Below are 21,319 nucleotides of genomic sequence, written 5' to 3' on the forward strand. Positions count from 1 at the left end.
ACTAAAAGACTACCAATAAACAGGTATGAAAAATTGAGTAACCAACAGCAAATCAGTTTGGTACAACCGCCTAGTTTCTGAAAGAGAGGCTCAATATATACGCTATCAATAACCAGGATCCGTTAGTTGACGTTTGGTGGTAGCGATTAATCCATGTGGATCATATAAAGTACATGACTCAAACATGAGAATCCACAATATATCATTCCTTAGTTCATTAATCCACATGGATTACATAAATCATATAGGAGATACACAATAATCAAATGTCTCCATAGGACATGCCCATATGCCAATACATGATCAATACATAAGTTGGAGAACTAGTAAATTGAGTAGGTTCTTCCCTTGAGATGTTGACCCTCCAGCTGCAGCATCCATACATCTCTTGGGCATCAACCGTTTCTTCTGTACTCCTGATGAAGCTTAAAAGGGAGGGGAAACGTGTCAGAGCCATGCTTAACCATAAGTTTGGGATGTGTCCGTTACTCCAATTTATAAGATATGGTGGAAAGTGTGGGACCTGCAAGCAATGAAGGGGTCACACAACACACCTCTATATGGAAAACACTGGTCACCTTATCTGTTCTATATGGAAGGTTTTGAAAGATAGAAGTAGCAGGTAATTGGGGAACTGCTGCAAGTTCTGTTCAGGACAGAGTAAAGCTTTATTCTCATTCAAGGGAATAATTTGGGATTGTTCAAACGGATTTCTATAATTTTTCATGAGCTGAGACAGTCTATAAAAGCCGATGTACTGGACTCCACTTAGTAGAACAATTCACTGTATGAATAACTCCTGCAGAACTTCCATATAAACATCCAATACGGAGCAAAGACAAAATCTGACCGGTTTCCTCAGCTGTCTCACACAGAGTGTTGCATTTATGTTACCCCAACAAATTTTATCGGAGTATGTACAAATTTATTATATAATGAAACACAATCAGCAGGATTACAGCATATGTTCTGGGTCCTATGGATCAACAGGTCAGGTCTGGCTACCAGTTGGGCAACCAAATCTATTATGTATGGGGCCCATTGAGTATGACCATTTTAATATTTCAATATCCAAATTGTTTGATTAGCCAACATATACTACTGTTTCCCTGAAAATAAGACGGGGTCTTATATTATTTTTCTTTGTCGCTCCATTGGGAGACCCAGACAATTGGGTGTATAGCTTCTGCCTCCGGAGGCCACACAAAGTATTACACTTAAAAGTGTAAACCCCTCCCCTCTGCCTATACACCCCCCTGTGCATCACGGGCTCCTCAGTTTTTATGCTTTGTGCGAAGGAGGCACACATGCACGCATAGCTCCACAATTTAGTCAGCAGCAGCTGCTGACTATATCGGATGGAAGAAAAGAGGGCCCATAACAGGGCCCCCGGCATGCTCCCTTCTCACCCCACTCTGGTCGGCGGTGCTGTTAAGGTTGAGGTACCCATTGCGGGTACATAGGCAGGAGCCACATGCTGTTTTCCTTCCCCATCCCTTAGGGGCTCTGGGTGAAGTGGGATCCTAACCGGTCACCAGGCACTGGGACCGTGCTCCCTCCGCAGCCCCTGGGGGAATCTGCTGGACAGGAGACCGGGTATCGTCAGGGACAAGGCCCTGCTACTCTGAGGTACTCTGTGTCCCCTTGGGGACGGCGCATAGAGCGCCTGGGTTATGGACGCTGCAGCAGCTGCTGGGTGTGTTGGTGCGCCGGGACTACCGCGCTGACCGCGCTTGTTTGCCGGCCGCGCTTATAACTTTACTCCCCGGCTTTTGCGGCCTAGTACCGCATACTCCCGCCCCCGGGCCTGCCAGTCAGGGGTAAGGGCGGGACGCTGCACTAGACGTCAGCGCTGAGGGCTGGAGCATACTTCGTATCCTCCTCCCCCCTCACTGAGCACCGTGGGGCACCAGGTTCCCGCACTTTCTGAGGCACGCCCACGGCTCCCTCCTCCTCTCAGAACGCTGGCAGCCATTCCTATCAGCACTTCTGACGCTGGAGAACTTCAGAAGGGAGACAACACCGAGCTCCACAGCTCTGGGAGGCCCAGGCAGGGAATCTGGTGGTCACACAACCGCTGCAGGCGGTCGGTAAGCCGCACCTGTCACTAGGTGCTGGCCCCCCTGGGTGCCGAAGTGTATATTTATATGATTATATTGTATACATTTACTCTGTACGGCCGCACTATTGCTTTGGCTATATACCCTCTCTGATTGCTCTAAGAGGAGACAACAGCATGTCGTCCGCAAAAAGCAAGGGTGCCAAGGCACAGGCTTACTTTGCAACCTGTACCTCATGTGCGGCTATGCTACCTGCAGGTTCCACCTACCCTCATTGTGTGCAATGTTCGGCCCCTGTGACACTCACTCAGCCGGAGCCTCTGCCACTGGTGGGACCCCCGGCCCAGGTGGAACCACCTGCTGCCACTGTCCAGGTGACAGGGACAGAGTTTGCAGTATTCGCTGACAAACTGTCTGAGTCTATGGATACATGGTCTGCTAAGATACTAGAAGCTTTGCAGTCCAGACCGGTAACACAGGCCCCGGGCACAGTTGAATCATTGACCCCAGGCCCCCCTCGGTTGGAGCAGCAAAGTGCTCCTGGGGCGACTCATAGGTCCCACAGTGAAGAATCCGACATGGACCGCAGTCCCAGACCGGCTAAGCGGGCTCGCTGGGAGCTTCCCTCGACTTCATCACACTGTTCAGGGTCTCAGCATGAGGACTCTCTGGAGGATGGGGCAGATCAGGGCTCTGATCCTGACACCGCTCTCAACCTTGATACACCTGAAGGGGACGCCATAGTAAACGACCTTATAGCGTCCATCAATCAGGTGTTGGATCTTTCTCCTCCAGCTCCTCCGATTGAGGAGTCAGCTTCTCAGCAGGAGAAATTCCGTTTTAGGTTTCCCAAACGTACACGGAGTGGGTTTCTTGATCACTCCGACTTCAGAGATACAGTCCAGAAACACCGAGCTTTTCCGGATAAGCGCTTTACTAAGCGCCTTAATGACACACGTTATCCCTTCCCCCCTGACGTAGTCAAGGGTTGGGCTCAGTGTCCCAAGGTGGATCCTCCAGTCTCTAGACTGGCGGCTAGATCCATAGTTGCAGTGGCAGATGGTGCATCACTCAAGGATGCCACTGACAGGCAGATAGAGCTCCTGATGAAATCCATCTATGAAGCTATTGGCGCGTCCTTTGCTCCGGCATTCGCAGCCGTATGGGCACTACAAGCTATCTCAGCTTGCCAGTCTGAGATTAATGCAGTCACACGTGCCTCTACTCCGCAGGTTGGGTCCTTAACCTCTCAGGCGTCGACGTTTGCGTCCTACGCCATGAATGCTGTCCTGGACTCTGCGAGCCGTACGGCGGTAGCATCCGCCAATTCGGTGGCAGTCCGCAGGGCCATGTGGCTACGTGAATGGAAGGCAGACTCTGCTTCCAAAAAGTTCTTAACCGGGTTGCCATTTTCTGGCGACCGCCTGTTTGGCGAGCGATTGGATGAAATCATTAAACAATCCAAGGGAAAGGACTCGTCCTTACCCCAGTCCAAACCAAACAGACCTCCACAACGGAAGGTACAATCGAGGTTTCGGTCCTTTCGGCCCTCAGCCAGATCTCAATTCTCGTCCAACAGGCCACAGAAGGGTCAGAGGAACTCCGATTCATGGCGGTCTAAGTCACGTCCTAAGAAGACCGCCGGAGGAACCGCTCCCAAAGCGGCCTCCTCATGACTCTCGGCCTCCCCAAACCGCATCCTCGGTCGGTGGCAGGCTCTCCCGCTTTTGCGACGCCTGGTTGCCACATGTCCAAGACCGATGGGTGAGAGACATTCTGTCTCACGGTTACAGGATAGAGTTCAGCTCTCGTCCTCCGACTCGTTTCTTCAGAACATCTCCACCCCCCGAGCGAGCCGATGCTCTTCTTCAGGCGGTGAGCACTCTGAAGGCAGAAGGAGTGGTGATCCCTGTTCCCCTTCAGCAATGGGGCCACGGTTTTTTCTCCAACTTGTTTGTGGTGCCAAAAAAGGACGGATCTTTCCGTCCCGTTCTGGACCTAAAACTGCTCAACAGACATGTGAAAACCAGGCGGTTCCGGATGGAATCTCTCCGCTCCGTCATCGCCTCAATGTCCCAAGGAGACTTCCTAGCATCAATCGACATCAGGGATGCTTATCTCCATGTGCCGATTGCACCAGAGCATCAGCGCTTCCTGCGTTTCGCCATCGGGAACGAACACCTTCAGTTCGTGGCACTGCCTTTCGGCCTGGCGACAGCCCCACGGGTCTTCACCAAGGTCATGGCAACAGTGGTAGCAGTCCTACACTCTCAGGGACATTCGGTGATCCCTTACTTAGACGATCTGCTTGTCAAGGCCCCCTCTCGGGTGGCATGCCAACACAGCCTGAACATTGCTCTGGAGACTCTCCAGAGATTCGGGTGGATCATCAATTTCCCAAAGTTAAAATTGACACCGGCCCAATCACTGACATATCTCGGCATGGAGTTTCATACTCTCTCAGCGATAGTGAAGCTTCCGCTGGACAAACAGCGTTCACTACAAACAGGGGTGCAATCTCTCCTTCGAGCCCAGTCGCATCCCTTGAGGCGCCTCATGCACTTCCTAGGGAAGATGGTGGCAGCAATGGAGGCAGTTCCTTTTGCGCAGTTTCATCTGCGTCCACTTCAATGGGACATTCTCCGCAAATGGGACAGGAAGTCAACGTCCCTCGACAGGAACGTCTCCCTTTCTCGGGCAGCCAAGGCCTCCCTTCAATGGTGGCTTCTTCCCACTTCTCTGTCGAAGGGGAAATCCTTCCTGCCCCCATCCTGGGCTGTGGTCACGACGGACGCGAGTCTGTCAGGGTGGGGAGCGGTCTTTCTCCACCACAGGGCTCAGGGTACCTGGACTCAGCCAGAGTCCTCCCTTCAGATCAATGTTCTGGAGATAAGGGCAGTGTATCTAGCCCTAAAGGCGTTCCAGCCGTGGCTGGAAGGCAGGCAGATCCGAATTCAGTCGGACAACGCCACGGCGGTGGCATACATCAACCACCAAGGCGGCACACGCAGTCGGCAAGCCTTCCAGGAAGTTCGGCGGATTCTGCTGTGGGTGGAAGCCACAGCCTCCACCATCTCCGCAGTTCACATCCCGGGCGTAGAAAACTGGGAAGCAGACTTTCTCAGTCGCCAGGGCATGGACGCAGGGGAATGGTCTCTTCACCCGGACGTGTTTCAAGAGATCTGTTGCCGCTGGGGAACGCCGGACGTCGATCTCATGGCGTCTCGGCACAACAACAAAGTCCCGGCATTCATGGCACGGTCTCAAGATCACAGAGCTCTGGCGGCGGACGCCTTAGTTCAGGATTGGTCGCAGTTTCGACTACCTTATGTGTTTCCTCCTCTGGCAATGCTGCCCAGAGTGTTACGCAAGATCAGGTCCGACTGCCGCCGCGCCATCCTCGTCGCTCCAGACTGGCCGAGGAGGTCGTGGTACCCGGACCTGTGGCATCTCACGGTGGGCCAACTGTGGGCACTACCAGACCGACCAGACTTGCTGTCTCAAGGGCCATTTTTCCATCTGAATTCTGCGGCCCTCAACCTGACTGTGTGGCCATTGAGTCCTGGATACTAGCGTCTTCAGGGTTATTTCAAGAGGTCATTGCCACTATGAGACAGGCCAGGAAACCAACGTCCGCCAAGATCTACCACAGGGCATGGAGGATCTTCTTATCCTGGTGCTCTGATCAGGGTTTTACTCCCTGGCCGTTTGCCTTGCCCACTTTTCTGTCCTTCCTTCAATCCGGAATGGAAAAGGGTTTGTCTCTCGGCTCCCTTAAGGGACAAGTCTCGGCGCTCGCTGTGTTTTTTCAAAAGCGTCTAGCCAGGCTTCCACAGGTACGCACGTTCCTGCAGGGGGTTTGCCACATAGTCCCTCCTTACAAGCGTCCGCTAGAACCCTGGGATCTGAACAGGGTGCTAACGGCTCTTCAGAAACCACCCTTCGAGCCAATGAGGGATATTTCTCTCTCACGCCTTTCGCAGAAGGTGGTCTTCCTAGTGGCAGTCACTTCACTTCGGAGAGTGTCTGAGCTAGCAGCGCTGTCATGCAAAGCCCCCTTCCTGGTGTTTCACCAGGACAAGGTGGTTCTGCGTCCGGTTCCGGATTTTCTCCCGAAGGTGGTATCCCCTTTTCATCTCAATCAGGATATCTCCTTACCTTCCTTTTGTCCTCATCCAGTTCACCAATGTGAAAAGGATTTGCATTTGTTAGATCTTGTGAGAGCACTCAGACTCTACATTTCTCGTACGGCGCCCCTGCGCCGCTCGGATGCGCTCTTTGTCCTTGTCGCTGGCCAGCGTAAAGGGTCGCAGGCTTCTAAGTCAACCTTGGCTCGGTGGATCAAAGAACCAATTCTGGAAGCCTACCGCTCTTCTGGGCTTCTGGTTCCTTCAGGGCTGAAGGCCCATTCTACCAGAGCCGTGGGTGCGTCCTGGGCTTTGCGGCACCAGGCTACGGCTCAGCAGGTGTGTCAGGCGGCTACCTGGTCGAGTCTGCACACTTTCACGAAACACTATCAAGTGCATACCTACGCTTCGGCAGATGCCAGCCTAGGTAGGCGAGTCCTTCAGGCGGCGGTTGCCCACCTGTAGGAAGGGGCCGTTTTACGGCTCTTTTACCGAGGTATTCTTTTACCCACCCAGGGACTGCTTTTGGACGTCCCAATTGTCTGGGTCTCCCAATGGAGCGACAAAGAAGAAGGGAATTTTGTTTACTTACCGTAAATTCCTTTTCTTCTAGCTCCAATTGGGAGACCCAGCACCCGCCCCTGTTCCCTTCGGGCTGTTGTTTTTTCGTGTACACATGTTGTTCATGTTGAATTGTTCTTTTGGTTCATGGTTTCAGTTCTCCGAACATCCTTCGGATTGAATTTACCTTAGACCAATTTATAAGTTTCCTCCTTCCTGCTTTTGCACCAAAACTGAGGAGCCCGTGATGCACGGGGGGTGTATAGGCAGAGGGGAGGGGCTTTACACTTTTAAGTGTAATACTTTGTGTGGCCTCCGGAGGCAGAAGCTATACACCCAATTGTCTGGGTCTCCCAATTGGAGCTAGAAGAAAAGGAATTTACGGTAAGTAAACAAAATTCCCTTCTTTGCTCTGAAAAATGGGATAGGGCTTATTTTTAATAATAATAATAATAATCTTTATTTCTATAGCGCCAACATATTCCGTAGCGCTTTACAATTCAGGAGGATCATATACAAACAAGTAACAGTTATAGAAATACAATATTTAGAGGGGAAAAAAATACAACCCTGCTCGTGAGAGCTTACAATCTACAATGAGATGGGGGGAGAGGCAAGGTTCAAGTGCTTATTTACAATGACAATCCAACCATCTCACGGAAATGGGGCTGGATAATGGTTTCCTGGACAAGTGGGCCCGAGCCTTGAGATGCCTTTGGGTGCCATGGAGTTTGATGTGGAGCTATGTTGTGAGAAGTTGTAGAGGGACTATGTGAATCGAATCTGATTAGGGAGTGTGATAGGCCGCCCTAAAAAGATGCGTCTTTAGGGTGCGTCTGAAGCTGAGTAAGTTGTGATTTGTCCTAACTTCTTGGGGTAGAGCATTCCAGAGGGTTGGTGCAGCTCGGAAGAAGTCTTGGATCCGGGAGTGGGAGGTTCGAATTAGTGTGGATGTTAGTCGAAAGTCGCTTGCAGAGCGTAGAGAACGGGTGGACTGATAGACAGAGAGGAGGGTGGAGATGTAGGGGGGTGCTGCACTGTGGAGAGCTTTGTGGGCGAGAACAAGCAGTTTGAATTGGATCCTATGATATATGGGCAGCCAGTGCAATGACTGGCACAGGGGGATGTCTTATTTTTTTTTTCCCCATGAACAAATGTCCATATTTATTCTTGAACAAGAAAAATCAACATTTATTCAGATATGGTTCTATTAGATTCCGGGACATAAACATAACTTTCCAAACCCAGTCTGTAATCTATCTATCTATCTATCTATCTATCTATCTATCTATCTATCTATCTATCTATCTATCTATCTATCTATCTATCTCTAAAGGTACCGTCACACTAAACAACTTACCAGCGATCCCAACAACGATATAACCTGATAGGGATCGCTGGTAAGTTGCTAGGAGGTTGCTGGTGAGAGGTCACACAGTCAGACGCTCCAGCGATCCCACCAGCAACCTGACCTGGCAGGGATCGCTGGAGCATCGCTACACGGGTTGCTGGTGAGCTGTCACACAGGCAGATCTCACCAGCAACCAATGACCAGCCCCCAGCCAGCAGCGACGCACTGAAGCGATGCTGCGCTTGGTAACTAAGGTAAATATCGGGTAACCAACCCGATATTTACCTTGGTTACCAGCGCACGCAGCTACACGTGCAGAGAGCAGGGAGCAGCGCACACTGCTTAGCGCTGGCTCCCTGCTCTCCTAGTTACAGCACACATGGGGTTAATTACCCGATGTGTACTCTGCTACACGTGCAAGGAGCAGGAGCCGGCACTGACAGTGAGAGCGGCGGAGGCTGGTAACGAAGGTAAATATCGGGTAACCAAGGACAGGGCTTCTTGGTTACCCGATGTTTACCGTGGTTACCAGTGTCCGCAGAAGCCGGCTCCTGCTGCCTGCACATTTAAGTTCCCTTTACACACTGAGACTTTCTAGCGATCATGCTGCACAGCGGGAAACAAAGGACCAAAGAATGGTCCTGAACGATTTGTAGCGATCAGCAACTTCACAGCAGGGGCCAGGTCACTGATGTGTTTCACACACTGCAATGTCGCTGGGGAGGTCGCTGTTACGTCACAAAACCGGTGACGTTACAGCGATGTCGTTTGCGATGTTGCAGTGTGTAAAGCCACCATTATCCATTCATCGATCCATGATGTGGTGTCACAAAGGTCCTCTTGCAGTGTTATCATAAGGATATAAACCCTGGGGTCCCGAGGAGAATGGGGCCCCTGTGAAATTGCACCCATTTACTCTCCCTTCTCGCTAACAGCATGTCTCCTGTTAATTTCTTTTAGACTCCTGCAATGAAGAGACATTTGGTCACATGACTATGAAGTCAAAGGTCCTTAAACAATCTTAACCTACAAATACAAATGCTGGAGACCCTAAGAGACTGGGGGCCCTAAGAAATTGTGAACTTGGACCCCCCCCCCCCCAACACCAGTAATGACTATAACTAGGGCTTATTTTTAGAGTAGGGTTTATATATTTTAAGCATATGCCAAAAATTCTATAAAATCATGCTAGGTCTTATTTTCGGGCTATGTCTTATTTTCGGGGAAACGCGGTAGGTCTAGTTGATGCTAGACTAAGGCTAATTTCACAGCATATTTGACTTTTTTTCTTATTTCCTCACATTTTTTTGGGCCATAGGTATTATTAATAATGATATTTAATATTATGACTTTCAATATACAAGGAAGAGTGAATACAGTGTGTCCGTAAAGTCATGGTGCACTTTTGACTGGTCACAGGAAAGCCACAAAAGACGATAGAAATGTGAAATCTGCACCAAATAAAAGGAAAACCCTCCCAGTTTCTGTAGCATGATGTGGCAGCATGTGTAAAAGTGCACCATGACTTTACGGACACACTATATTAAATGTCACACCCTTCCCACAGAAATGTATGGGAAACAGAAAAAAAAAAGCTATTACATGTTTCAAGTATCACTCTGGCAATATATTAGGATTTTTTTTTTTTCTCGAATCTATCCCCCCTTGGCTATAGTTATCCATACACAGTGCTGTTTTTACTAGCCGACTAAATGCCTTTTTTTGTTTAGAACAGCACGTTCTTTCTCAATGCAAGTCTATGAAACTGACAGAGGCTTTCATAGACTTGTACTTTGAGACTAGAAAAAAACCAAAGAGAAAATTGCATGAAAAATACCCTGACTATAAATAAATAAATTGCAAGTGCTTAATAACAGGGTACTTAGTGTATACATTTTTGCAAAAAGGTAAAAAGCTGTCTCACCTCGTCAAGGTGTACCCATCTGAGACAGTCCCTAACCTACTGAAGTTAAAAACATTATCAATACCTGACTTGTGTCATGACAAACTCCAATATGAATGGTGGCAAGTGGTCAGCTGTGTCCCAGATTAAATACACAGTGAAGTGAGACGCAATTAGTTGTTCAGTCTCAGTATTAGGAGGGCTACTTTGAGAGTAATGCCTGCTTTACACGAGACGAGCTATCGTGCGATGCATCGTCGGGGCAGGGCTGTGGAGTCGGAGTCGGAGCTCATTTTGGTGGAGTCGGAGTCGGTATAAAATGCACCGACTCCGACTCCTAAAATATATAATAAATTGGGGACAGGAGTGCAATGCAGAATATGCTGAATATTTTACTAAATAATAACATTTAGTATAATGCTTATATTTAAGTGAAAAATTTATTGTAGTACAATGTGAACATCAGACATTTAATTGTTTTTATGATACAATAATCAAGATATTTGGATAGAACATAAAATATTTATTGGAATACAACTTTAGAACACAAACTAATAAATTGTAAATATGTAATATATATATATATATATATATATATACACACACACAAGATATATATGTAATCTACTGTATATTACATAGTGTATTACATATTTACAATTTATTACAGTTTTTTGTGTTCTAAAGTTGTATTCCAATAAATATATTTTATGTTCTATCCAAATATCTTGATTATTGTATCATAAAAACAATAAAATGTCTGATGTTCACATATTCATGTACTACAATAAATTTTTCACCTAACTATAAGCAATATATGTAGGAGCCGGAGTCTGAGTCGGTGCAAGAGAATTTGAGGAGTCTGAGTCGGAGTCGAAGGTTTGGCTTACCGACTCCACAGCCCTGCGTCGGGGTCACGGTTTCGTGACCCACATCCGTCATCGTTCACGACGTCTCGTGTGACACCTCGGAGCAACGCAGTATCGCTCACAAATCGTGAGTCATGTACTCGTCGCTCAGTTTTAAAAAATTGTTTAATTAAAATGGCGTCGGTTGTTCATCGTACCCGGGGTAGCACACATTGCTCCGTGTGACACCCCGGGAACGATGAACACAGCTTACCTGCGTCCCGCAGCTCCTGTTGGCTATGCGGAAGGAAGGAGGTGGGCGGATGTTTACATCCCGCTCATCTCCGCCCCTCTGCTTCTATTGGGCGGCGGCTGTTTGACGTCGCTGTGACACCGAACGTCCCTCCCCCTTTAGGAAGAGGCTGTTCGCCGCCCACAGCGAGGTCACTCAGCAGGTAAGTACGTGTGACGTGGGTTTCACGACTTTGTGCGACACTGGCAGCAATTTGCCCGTGACGTACAAACGACGGGGGTGGGTACGATCGATCGTGAAATCGCACAATCTGTCGTCTCGTGTAAAGCAGGCATTACTCTCAGTCCAAACAGGACTGCAATTTTGGCCAGCTGGTTCACATAGCATATAAAGTGGTGCAAATAAGGATTGGAATGGAAGAAGGCAACCTACTTGGTCAGTATTTAAATTTGTGCACTGTGCATATAATAGCTAACTATGGCTAAGGGGATAGATTTAAGAATGTAAAAAAATAAAAATACATTTGTTCTTCTTTTTGCTTTTCAATATTAGCATTGATTTGACTAGTAAGGGATAAAACCATTTTTTAGTGGCTCGTTGCTTCCCTGGAAGTTCAGACCCTGTATAAGGTCTTCCAAGATTGCAAAATCCTTCACAGCAAAACTTTACAGTAGATGTTCATAACTCAGATGTAAGGAATACATATAACGCTAAGTATAAATCACTTCATGATTATCTGATTTTTAGCTTTTCTATTTTAGGTGCTGCATTTTCACGTGCAGAGAGCAGTGTGCGAAGATTAGTGGATGAATGTGGGCTGCCTTTCTTGCCTACTCCTATGGGCAAAGGGGTTGTACCTGACAATCATCCGTTTTGTGTGGCTGCTGCAAGGTCTAGGTATTTTATTTTTTTCTTTATTTTTTTTTTTCTTTTCAGCATTCAATAAAATTAGTTCCTAATCATTAATATTTATGAACTGGTAATCCAGACTTGTATTCCTGATTGTAAACCGAAAGAGAACCCACTCCTGATTTTTAGCTGAAAATTTGCATGACAGAATAGTCCGAATAGTCGGAAGGATTTCTACTCAATGTGGGAAAAATGTCAATATACAGTAAGGTCCAGAAATATTTAGACAGTGACTTACTCTTTGCGATTTAAGCTCTGCATGCCACTATTTTTGTTTTCACCCCTTCAGCCCCCGGGCACTTTCCGTTTTTGTTTATTGCCCCCCTTCTTCCGAGAGCCATAACTTTTTTTTTTTATTTTTCCGTCAATCTTGCCATATGAGAGCTTGTTTTTTGCGGGACAAGTTGTACTTTTAAATGAAACCATACGTTTTACCATATGGTGTACTGGAAAACAGCAAAACAATTCCAAGTGTGGAAAAACTGCAAAAAAGCGTGGTGGCACAATAGTTTTTGGGATGTTTTATTCACTGTGTTCACTATATGAGACAATTGTCTGATTTACTTTTGGTCCTTTGAAAAGAGGCAGCTGCATATTAAAGATCTGTAATTAATAAACCCTTACTCCAATTAGCATGTGAATACCCTCAAATTAAAGCAGAGAGTCTACGCTTTAAGCACATATTGATTGTATAACTGTATCTTGAATATGTTTTGGTAAACAGCTGAAATACCAAAACTTGTCACTGTTCAAATATATATGGACCTAACCATAATTGTGCATTTTGTTGCCTCTTCCCAAGTGCATGACCTTACATTTATCTACATAATACTTCAGTTATCATATCTCTTCTTTTTCTTTTACTGTTGCTTTCACCAGTGCGCTGCAGAATGCTGACGTCATTCTGCTGTTGGGTGCCAGACTTAACTGGATTTTGCACTTTGGCCTTCCACCTCGATTTCAACCAGATGTAAAGATTATTCAGGTGAGGAATTAACTTGTTTTGATTATGTAAAATATCTATCTTTCTTCATCGTTCCTTATGGGAGACCCAGACCATGGGTGTATAGCTTCTGCCTCCGGAGGACACACAAAGTACTACACTAAAAGTGTAGCTCCTCCCTCCGAGCATATACACCCCCTGGATGACAAATCTAACCAGTTCAATGCTTTGTGTTCAGGAGGTCACACACACACATGCATTCTCTGATTTTTGATTTTTTGATTTCAAAGATTTGGAAGAAAAGCGGGTCCAATCTGGACTCCCGGCATGTCCCTTCTCACCCCACTGTGTCGGCGGTGCTGTTAAGGTTGATTTTACAAGGCTGGAGCCTTCACATGCCGCGCTCCTTCACCATCCTCTGAGGCTCTGGCTTGAAGTGGGAGCCATCACGGTTCTCTCTGCTTTGCAGGAGACCGGTCTCCATCCGCAGCCCTGTCAGGATCCTGCCGGACGGAGCAATCACTTCTCAGGGACCTGGCCCTGCGTCTCATAAGCTAAGTATTGAGACGTTATTCAGGGGTCCCTTGTACATTTATTGTGGGGAGTTGTGTTATTTCACTTTGTTGTGATTTCCGGCCGGTTCTCTGTTTTTTTCCTGAGAACCGCGCCGAGGGTGCCTGCTCGTCGGCCGCATGGAAAAATCTAGGCCCCGGCTTCAGATGCGGGCTAGTTTCGATTTCACTGCCCCTGCATGTCAGTCATGTAGGGGAACAGTGCGGCGCCGCCCACCGGCCGTTCAGCAGAGGGGAGGACACTTCTCTCTGAGGAGATGTTCCCCTCCCCTGTATTTCTCCTTGGCCCTCCGGTTCCCGCTCTTGGACTCAACCCCGCCCCCCTCCTCACTCCGGCGCCATTTTATCAGCGTTTACACACTGATCGGCGCTAGCTGCTGCAGCTACTGCATCTGTCTGGGGGTCCAAGCTGTGGAATCCGGAGGGCACACAAAAGCGGTCTGGTAAGCCACAACCTCTGGTTGTGGACTTTATTATACACTCTCTGGGAGTCATTCTGAAGGAGTGTATTCTTTACTGCAGAGCCTCCACCTCAGCAGCATGTCTCTCACTAGGAGCAAGGCTGCAAGGCTTTACTCTATTTGCACTGCATGTCAGCTCATACTGCTTGAACCGAGCACATATCCACATTGTGATGCCTGCTCTAACATGGTAGTGCCTCAGCCTGGAGCCTCCTCAGGGGTCCCTCCGGCTGCTCCAGTCCCGGTGGCTGAACCCCCGGCTTGGGTAACATCGTTTTCTAAAGCTATCTCCCAGTCCTTTGCTGACTCCATGGGACAGCTGTCCCGGTCTCTGCTGTCCATGCATCAGCCCCCTTCTCAGGGCGCTTCTGCTGCTCCGACTCGCTTTGCAGAGCTCTCAGAGGATTTTTTTATCTGTTCCCGGACCCCGTCCTCCTAAACGGAGACGCAGGGACTCTTCTCCTTCCTCGTCCCACGGCTCTGATTCACGAGCTGAAGTGCAGGGCGAGGAGGATGCCTTTACTGTGGGCTCGGACGCTACCTCTATGTACCCTATTGATCTATCTGAGGGTGATGCGGATGTAAGTGATTTGATTGCGTCCATTAATTCCGTACTGGACCTCAATCCACCAGTGTCAGAGGAACAAGCCTCTCTGGTAGAAAAGCACCAGTTTACCTCACCTAAGAGAGCAAGGAGTATGTTTTTTAACCACTCCAGTTTTCAGGCCACTGTGACCAAGCCCAGGGCCTGTCCTGACAAACGCTTCCCAAAGCGTAGTTCTGATGACCGTTTTCCCTTTCCACCAGAAGTGGTCAAGAAGTGGGCTCATTCACCAAAGGTAGATCCTCCGGTGTCTAGAATCTCAGCCCGGACAGTTGTATCTGTGGCTGATGGCACCTCACTTAAGGATCCCACTGACCGCCAGGTTGACCTTCTGGCCAAATCTGTATATGAGGCGGCAGGGGCTTCGTTCTCCCCGTCTTTTGCAGCAGTGTGGGCTCTTAAGGCAGTCTCTGCTTCTCTGGCGGAGATACATTCCCTCGCCAGGGACTCTATGCCCGAAATGGTTGCCTTAACTTCCCAGGCTTCGGCTTTTTCATCCTATGCCATGTCTGCCATTCTGGAGGCCTCTCACCGCACGGCGGTGGCTTCCGCTAATTCCCTCGTGATCCGCAGGATCTTGTGGCTTCGAGAGTGGAAAGCAGGCGCTTCTTCCAAGAAGTACCTTGCTGGGCTCCCCTTTGCAGGGTCCCGGCTGTTCGGTGAACAACTGGATGAAATTATTAAGGTGCTACTGGCGGGAAGAGTACTTCCTTGCCACACACTAAAACCAGGAAACCTGTCCAGGGCAGGAACCAGTCGAGGTTTCGTTCCTCTAACTGGTCATCCTCTAAGCCCTCAGCCTCATCCACTAACTCAGCCAAGGATCGAAAACCCAGCTGGCGCGCGAAGCCGCGTGCGGTTCTGCACCTCCAGGGGTTGGCAGTAATTCCTTACCTGGACAACCTTCTAGTCAAGGCTTCATCCAGTGCAGACTGTCAGCGGGGTGTCTCGCTCGCTCTCGCCACGCTTGTTCAATTCGGGTGGCTTGTCAATCTGCCCAAGTCCACTCTGACCCCGACCCAGAAACTTACGTACCTAGGGATGCAATTCGAGACTCTGCCGGCACTTGTGAAGCTGCCCTTAGTCAAACAGCAGTCCCTTCATCTGGCGGTGCGTTCTCTATTGAAGCCCCGCCGTCATTCCATCAGGCACCTCATGCAGGTGCTGGGTCAGATGGTGGCGTCAATGGAAGCGGTTCCCTTTGCCCAGTTCCATCTGCGTCCTCTGCAGCTGGACATTCTCCGCCTTTGGAACAAGCGGACCTCTTCCTTGCACAGGCTAGTGGCTCTGTCGCCACAGACCAGGAGCTCTCTTCAGTGGTGGCTTCGGCCCCTCTCTCTGTCTCAGGGACGCTCCTTCCTGGCTCCGTCCTGGGTGATCCTCACCACGGACGCCAGTCTCTCCGGCTGGGGAGCAGTATTTCTCCACCACCGAGCACAGGGCACTTGGACTCCGTCCGAATCAGCCCTCTCGATCAATGTGCTGGAAATCAGAGCTGTGCTCCTAGCTCTCGTGGCCTTTCACCACCTGTTGGCGGGCAAGCACATTCGAGTCCAGTCGGACAACGCGACAGCAGTTGCCTACATCAATCACCAGGGCGGGACTCGCAGCCGCCTGGCGATGTTGGAGGTTCAACGCATCCTTCAGTGGACGGAGGACTCCAAGTCCACCATATCCGCAGTCCACATCCCAGGCGTAGAAAACTGGGAGGCAGATTATCTCAGCCGTCAAACCGTGGACAGCGGCGAGTGGGCCCTGCATCCGGCAGTGTTCCGGTCAATCTGCCGCAAGTGGGGCACTCCGGAAGTGGATCTAATGGCATCCCGGCACAACAACAAGGTCCCGGTTTACGTGGCTCGCTCCCACGATCTTCAGGCCTTGGCAGCGGACGCGCTGGTTCAGGATTGGTCCCAGTTCCGTCTGGCCTACGTGTTTCCCCCTCTAGCTCTCTTGCCCAGAGTCCTGCGCAAGATCAGAATGGAGGGCCGTCGGGTCATACTCATTGCTCCAGACTGGCCCAGGCGAGCTTGGTACCCAGACCTGCTCCGTCTGTCCGTAGAGGTGCCGTGGCATCTCCCGGACCGCCCAGACCTTCTCTCTCAGGGTCCGTTTTTCCGCCAGAATTCTGCGGCTCTCAGATTGACGGCGTGGCTCTTGAGTCCTGGATCCTGACGGCTTCTGGCATTCCTCCCGAGGTCATCTCCACTATGACTCAGGCTCGGAAGTCTTCCTCGGCCAGGATTTACCACAGGATTTGGAGAATTTTCCTGTCCTGGTGTCGTTCTTCCGGCCATGCTCCTTGGCCTTTTTCCTTGCCGACCATCCTGTCCTTTCTGCAGTCCGGTCTGCAGCTAGGACTATCCCTCAATTCCCTCAAGGGACAGGTCTCGGCTCTGTCAGTGTTGTTCCAGCGGCGTATCGCCCGACTGGCCCAGGTGCGCACCTTCATGCAGGGCGCATCTCACATCATTCCTCCTTACCGGCGGCCTTTGGATCCCTGGGACCTTAATCTGGTCCTCACGGCCTTACAAAAACCCCCCTTTGAGCCTCTTAGGGAGGTTTCTTTGTTTCGACTTTCACAGAAAGTGGTCTTTCTGGTGGCCATAACTTCTCTCAGGAGAGTCTCTGATTTGGCTGCGCTCTCTTCGGAGTCACCCTTTTTGGTTTTTCACCAAGACAAGGTGGTTCTCCGTCCGACTCCGGACTTTCTCCCTAAGGTGGTGTCTTCTTTCCACCTTAACCAGGACATTTCATTGCCTTTCATTTGTCCGGACCCTGTGCATCGCTTTGAGAAAGCGTTGCATACTTTAGATCTGGTGCGGGCGCTCCGGATCTATGTGTCACGCACCGCCGCTCTCAGGCGGTGCACCTCTCTGTTTGTGCTAACCACAGGTCAGCGCACGGGTCTCTCGGCTTCTAAACCGACTCTGGCTCGTTGGATTAGGTCGGCCATATCCGATGCCTACCAATGTTCTCAGGTGCCTCCCCCGCCGGGGATTAAGGCGCACTCGACCAGAGCTGTCGGTGCCTCTTGGGCTTTCAGGCACCAGGCTACGGCTCAGCAGGTCTGTCAGGCTGCCACTTGGTCTAGTCTGCACACCTTTTCGAAGCACTACCAAGTGCATGCTCATGCTTCGGCAGATGCGAGCTTGGGCAGACGCATCCTTCAGGCGGCTGTCGCCCATTTGTGAAGTTAGGTTTTGCCTACTTCTCAGTTTTCTGTTTATTTCCCACCCATGGACTGCTTTGAGACATCCCATGGTCTGGGTCTCCCATAAGGAACGATGAAGAAAAAGAGAATTTTGTTTACTTACCGTAAATTCTTTTTCTTATAGTTCCGACATGGGAGACCCAGCACCCTCCCTGTTGCCTGTTGGCAGTTCTTGTTCCGTGTGTTTTCACCGGCTGTTGTTGTAGACAGAGGTTCCTGTTATTCCGGGTTTTGCTCTATCTCTACTTATGGGTGGATGTCCTCCTTCAGCTTTTGCACTAAACTGGTTAGATTTGTCATCCAGGGGGTGTATATGCTCGGAGGGAGGAGCTACACTTTTAGTGTAGTACTTTGTGTCTCCTCCGGAGGCAGAAGCTATACACCCATGGTCTGGGTCTCCCATGTCGGAATTATAAGAAAAAGAATTTACGGTGAGTAAACAAAATTCTCTTTTTTATATTATGTTGTACATTCAATTGGTTCTCCTAGAAATGTGCTAAAATATAAAACATTTTTTTTTTCTAAATGCCTATATATCCCCCTTAACGACCGCAGGCAGTAAAGTTGCGTCCTAGCGGTCATTGTGTTAATCCCCACCGGCTGCTGCTGGCGGCCGGGGGGAATCCACGCACATGTCAGCTGATTTCTACAGCTGACATGTGTGCCTTGCAGGCACGAGTGGAATCATTATCCACTTGTACCTTTTTTAACCTCTTAAATGGCGCTGTGAAAATGTGACAGCGCCATTTTAATAGTGATTGCGGTAGATCTGTACTCCCCGCCCGCCACCTGAACTCACATGACGTGATCACGTGGATCTAATGGTTGTCATGTCATGGTAGAACAGGTTCATATGATCACTCCTGTAACTCACATGACTCAGGTCCTGTAAGAAACAGCCGAGTGCTGATGATCATTTTTCCTGGTCTGAGCGGTGCTGCTCTGATCAAGAGAAATAAATGAGCGATCGGACAGAATTCCAAATGCCAAAATTACGTGTTTTTTTTAATGTCACAGATTTTGCGCAAAATAAAATAACAGGCGATCAAAACGTAGCATCGGAGCAAAAATGGTATAATTACAAATGTCAGCCTGAGATGCAAAAAAATAAGCAGTCACTGAGCCATAGGTCCCGAAAAATGAGAATGCTACGGGTCACGGAAAATGGTGCAAAACGTACATCACTTTTTTTTTTGGACAAACGTCTGATTTTTTTTAACCCCTTAGATAAAAGTAAACCTATACATGTTTGATGTCGATGAACTCGCACCGACCTCAGGCATCACACCAACATGTCAGTATTACCATATAGTGAACACAGTGAATAAAATATCTCAAAAACAATAGCGCAATCGCACTTTTTTGCAATTTTTCCGCATTTGGAATTTTTTTGGCCATTTTCCAGTACACTATATGGTAAAACGCATGGTTTATTTTAAAAGTACATCTTATTCCGCAAAAAACAAGCACTCATATGACCAGATTGACTGAAAAATATAAAAGTTATGACTCTCGGAAGAAGGCAAAACCCCCCCCCCCCAAAAAGGAAAGCGCAAAATCAGCCAGTCGTGAAGGGGTTAAACTTTTTTTTTTTTTTCCTTTCTTCTAAATGCCTATATATCCCTTAACGACCGTGGGCAGTAACGTTACGTCCTAACGGTCATGGTGTTCATCCCCACCGGCTGCTGCGGTCTGCCTGGGGAACCCGCACACATGTCAGCTGGTTTGTACAGCTGATGTTTGCCTTGCAGGCACGAGTGGAATAGTTTTCCACTCATACCTGTTAACCCCTTAAATGGCGCTGTCAAAATGTGACAGCGCCATTTTAATGGCGATCGTGGTAGATCTGTATTCACCGCCCACCACCGGAAGTCACATGACGTGATCACGTGGATCCGATGATTGTCATGGTAGCACAGAGTAATGTGATGACTTCTGTAGCTCACATGACTAGAGCTGATTGGACGTGCAAAAAACTGCTAAATTTAAAAAAAAACAACACAAACTGATCCGCTCCGGAATCCAGTCCCCGTATAAGTCTGAGGACCAGAATCCGGAGATTAAAAACATTGGTGGAAGGGATAGGGGGTAGGAGCGTGCGTGGCAGACACAATGAGGCTGTGTCATGGCGGCATACTCCTTCCGGGTCATGCTTTCCCTTCCGGAGCCGACGAATATTCACTGCTTTGCCCGCCCACCGGCGCGTGTAATTGGTTGCAGTTAGACACGCCTCCACCCTTATGCCAGCGTCACACGGGATGATCGTACCCGCCCCTGTCGTTTGTGCGTCACGGGAAATTAGTTGCCCGTGGCGCACAGTCGTTAACCCACGTCACACACGCACTTGCCTCCCGGGCGACGTCGCTGTGGGCGGCGAACATCCTCTTCCTGAAGGGGGAGGGACGTTTGGCGTCACAGCGACATCACACGGCAGCCGGACAATAGAAACTGAGGGGCGGAGATGAGCGGGACGTAACATCCCGCCCACCTCCTTCCTTCCGCATTGCCGGCGGGTTGCAGGTAAGCTGTGTTCGTCATTCCCGAGGTGTCACACGGAGCGACGTGTGCTGCCACGGGAACGATGAACAACCGGAGCACAGAAGGAGGACCGACATTTTGAAAATGAACGACGTGTCAACGAGCAATGATAAGGTGAGTATTTTTGCTCGTTCAGTCGTTCGGAGGTGTCACACGGTACGATATCTCTGACGATGCCGGATGTGCGGCACTAACAACGTGACCCCGGCGATATATCGCCCGATATATCGTACAGTGTGACGCCGGCATTAGTGTCATTGTGTCAGCTGACTGCAACCAATCAGACGCCAGAACGGCCGGTGGGCGGGGAAAGCACTGCAAGTGTTTGCGGGTCAGTATGGTGGTATAACAATAAATAAATGAATGAAAAAATCGGTGCAGGGTTTCCGCATTCCGATGCCTGCACAGATAAAGCCCACTGCTGCAGCCCCCAGCTGACGGGCTTTCTGCCGGTGTATCCAGAGCCCAGAGTAACACGTGCGAAGGACTCACATCACCCTACAGTTGCACACTCTCCTGACAGGAGCATGTAGGTACATAGAAACACATGCTGCCGACCCACTCCTGTCAGAGTGTGTGGCTGTGCCGGGTGATGCGACGCGAGTCCCTCGCAAGTGTGATTCCGGCCTAAGAGAAACCGGATGTGGCTTTTTTTTTTTTCTTTTTAAATTATTTAGATAATTTAAAAATATCCGACGTGCGGTCTTCCCCAATTTTCATCCCCAGCCAAGATAAAGCCAGCTGGGGGCTGGTTTTCTTAGTCTGCAGTCATGCGCATCCGGGCTTTTACAGTTCAGGTTCACTCAGCTCTACACATGACTCGGGTCCTGTAACCAGCAGCCGAGTACTGCAGGTTACAAGAGATGATCATTTCTCCCAATCTGAGCGGTGTTGCTCTGATCAAGAGAAAAGACTAGTAAAAGGGAAAAAAAAGTTTTGATAAAATTAAAAAAAACCCCTAAAAGTTCAAATCACCCC

The 21,319-nt window shown here is 49.2% G+C and overlaps 1 protein-coding gene across 2 annotated transcripts in view; it reads left to right on the forward strand.

The window, feature by feature from the left end:
- HACL1 (2-hydroxyacyl-CoA lyase 1) overlaps positions 1-21,319 on the forward strand; it is an 87,613-nt gene that overhangs the window by 18,311 nt on the left and 47,983 nt on the right. For both annotated transcript variants that reach the window (XM_075315310.1, XM_075315311.1), the window contains exons 9-10: positions 11,865-12,000; positions 12,892-12,997. In XM_075315310.1, the coding sequence (XP_075171425.1) occupies positions 11,865-12,000; positions 12,892-12,997 (242 nt within the window). The remainder of the gene's footprint in view (positions 1-11,864; positions 12,001-12,891; positions 12,998-21,319) is intronic.

The sequence above is a fragment of the Anomaloglossus baeobatrachus genome, chromosome 6, assembly GCF_048569485.1.
Source record: "Anomaloglossus baeobatrachus isolate aAnoBae1 chromosome 6, aAnoBae1.hap1, whole genome shotgun sequence".
NCBI classification, from domain to species: domain Eukaryota; kingdom Metazoa; phylum Chordata; class Amphibia; order Anura; family Aromobatidae; genus Anomaloglossus; species Anomaloglossus baeobatrachus.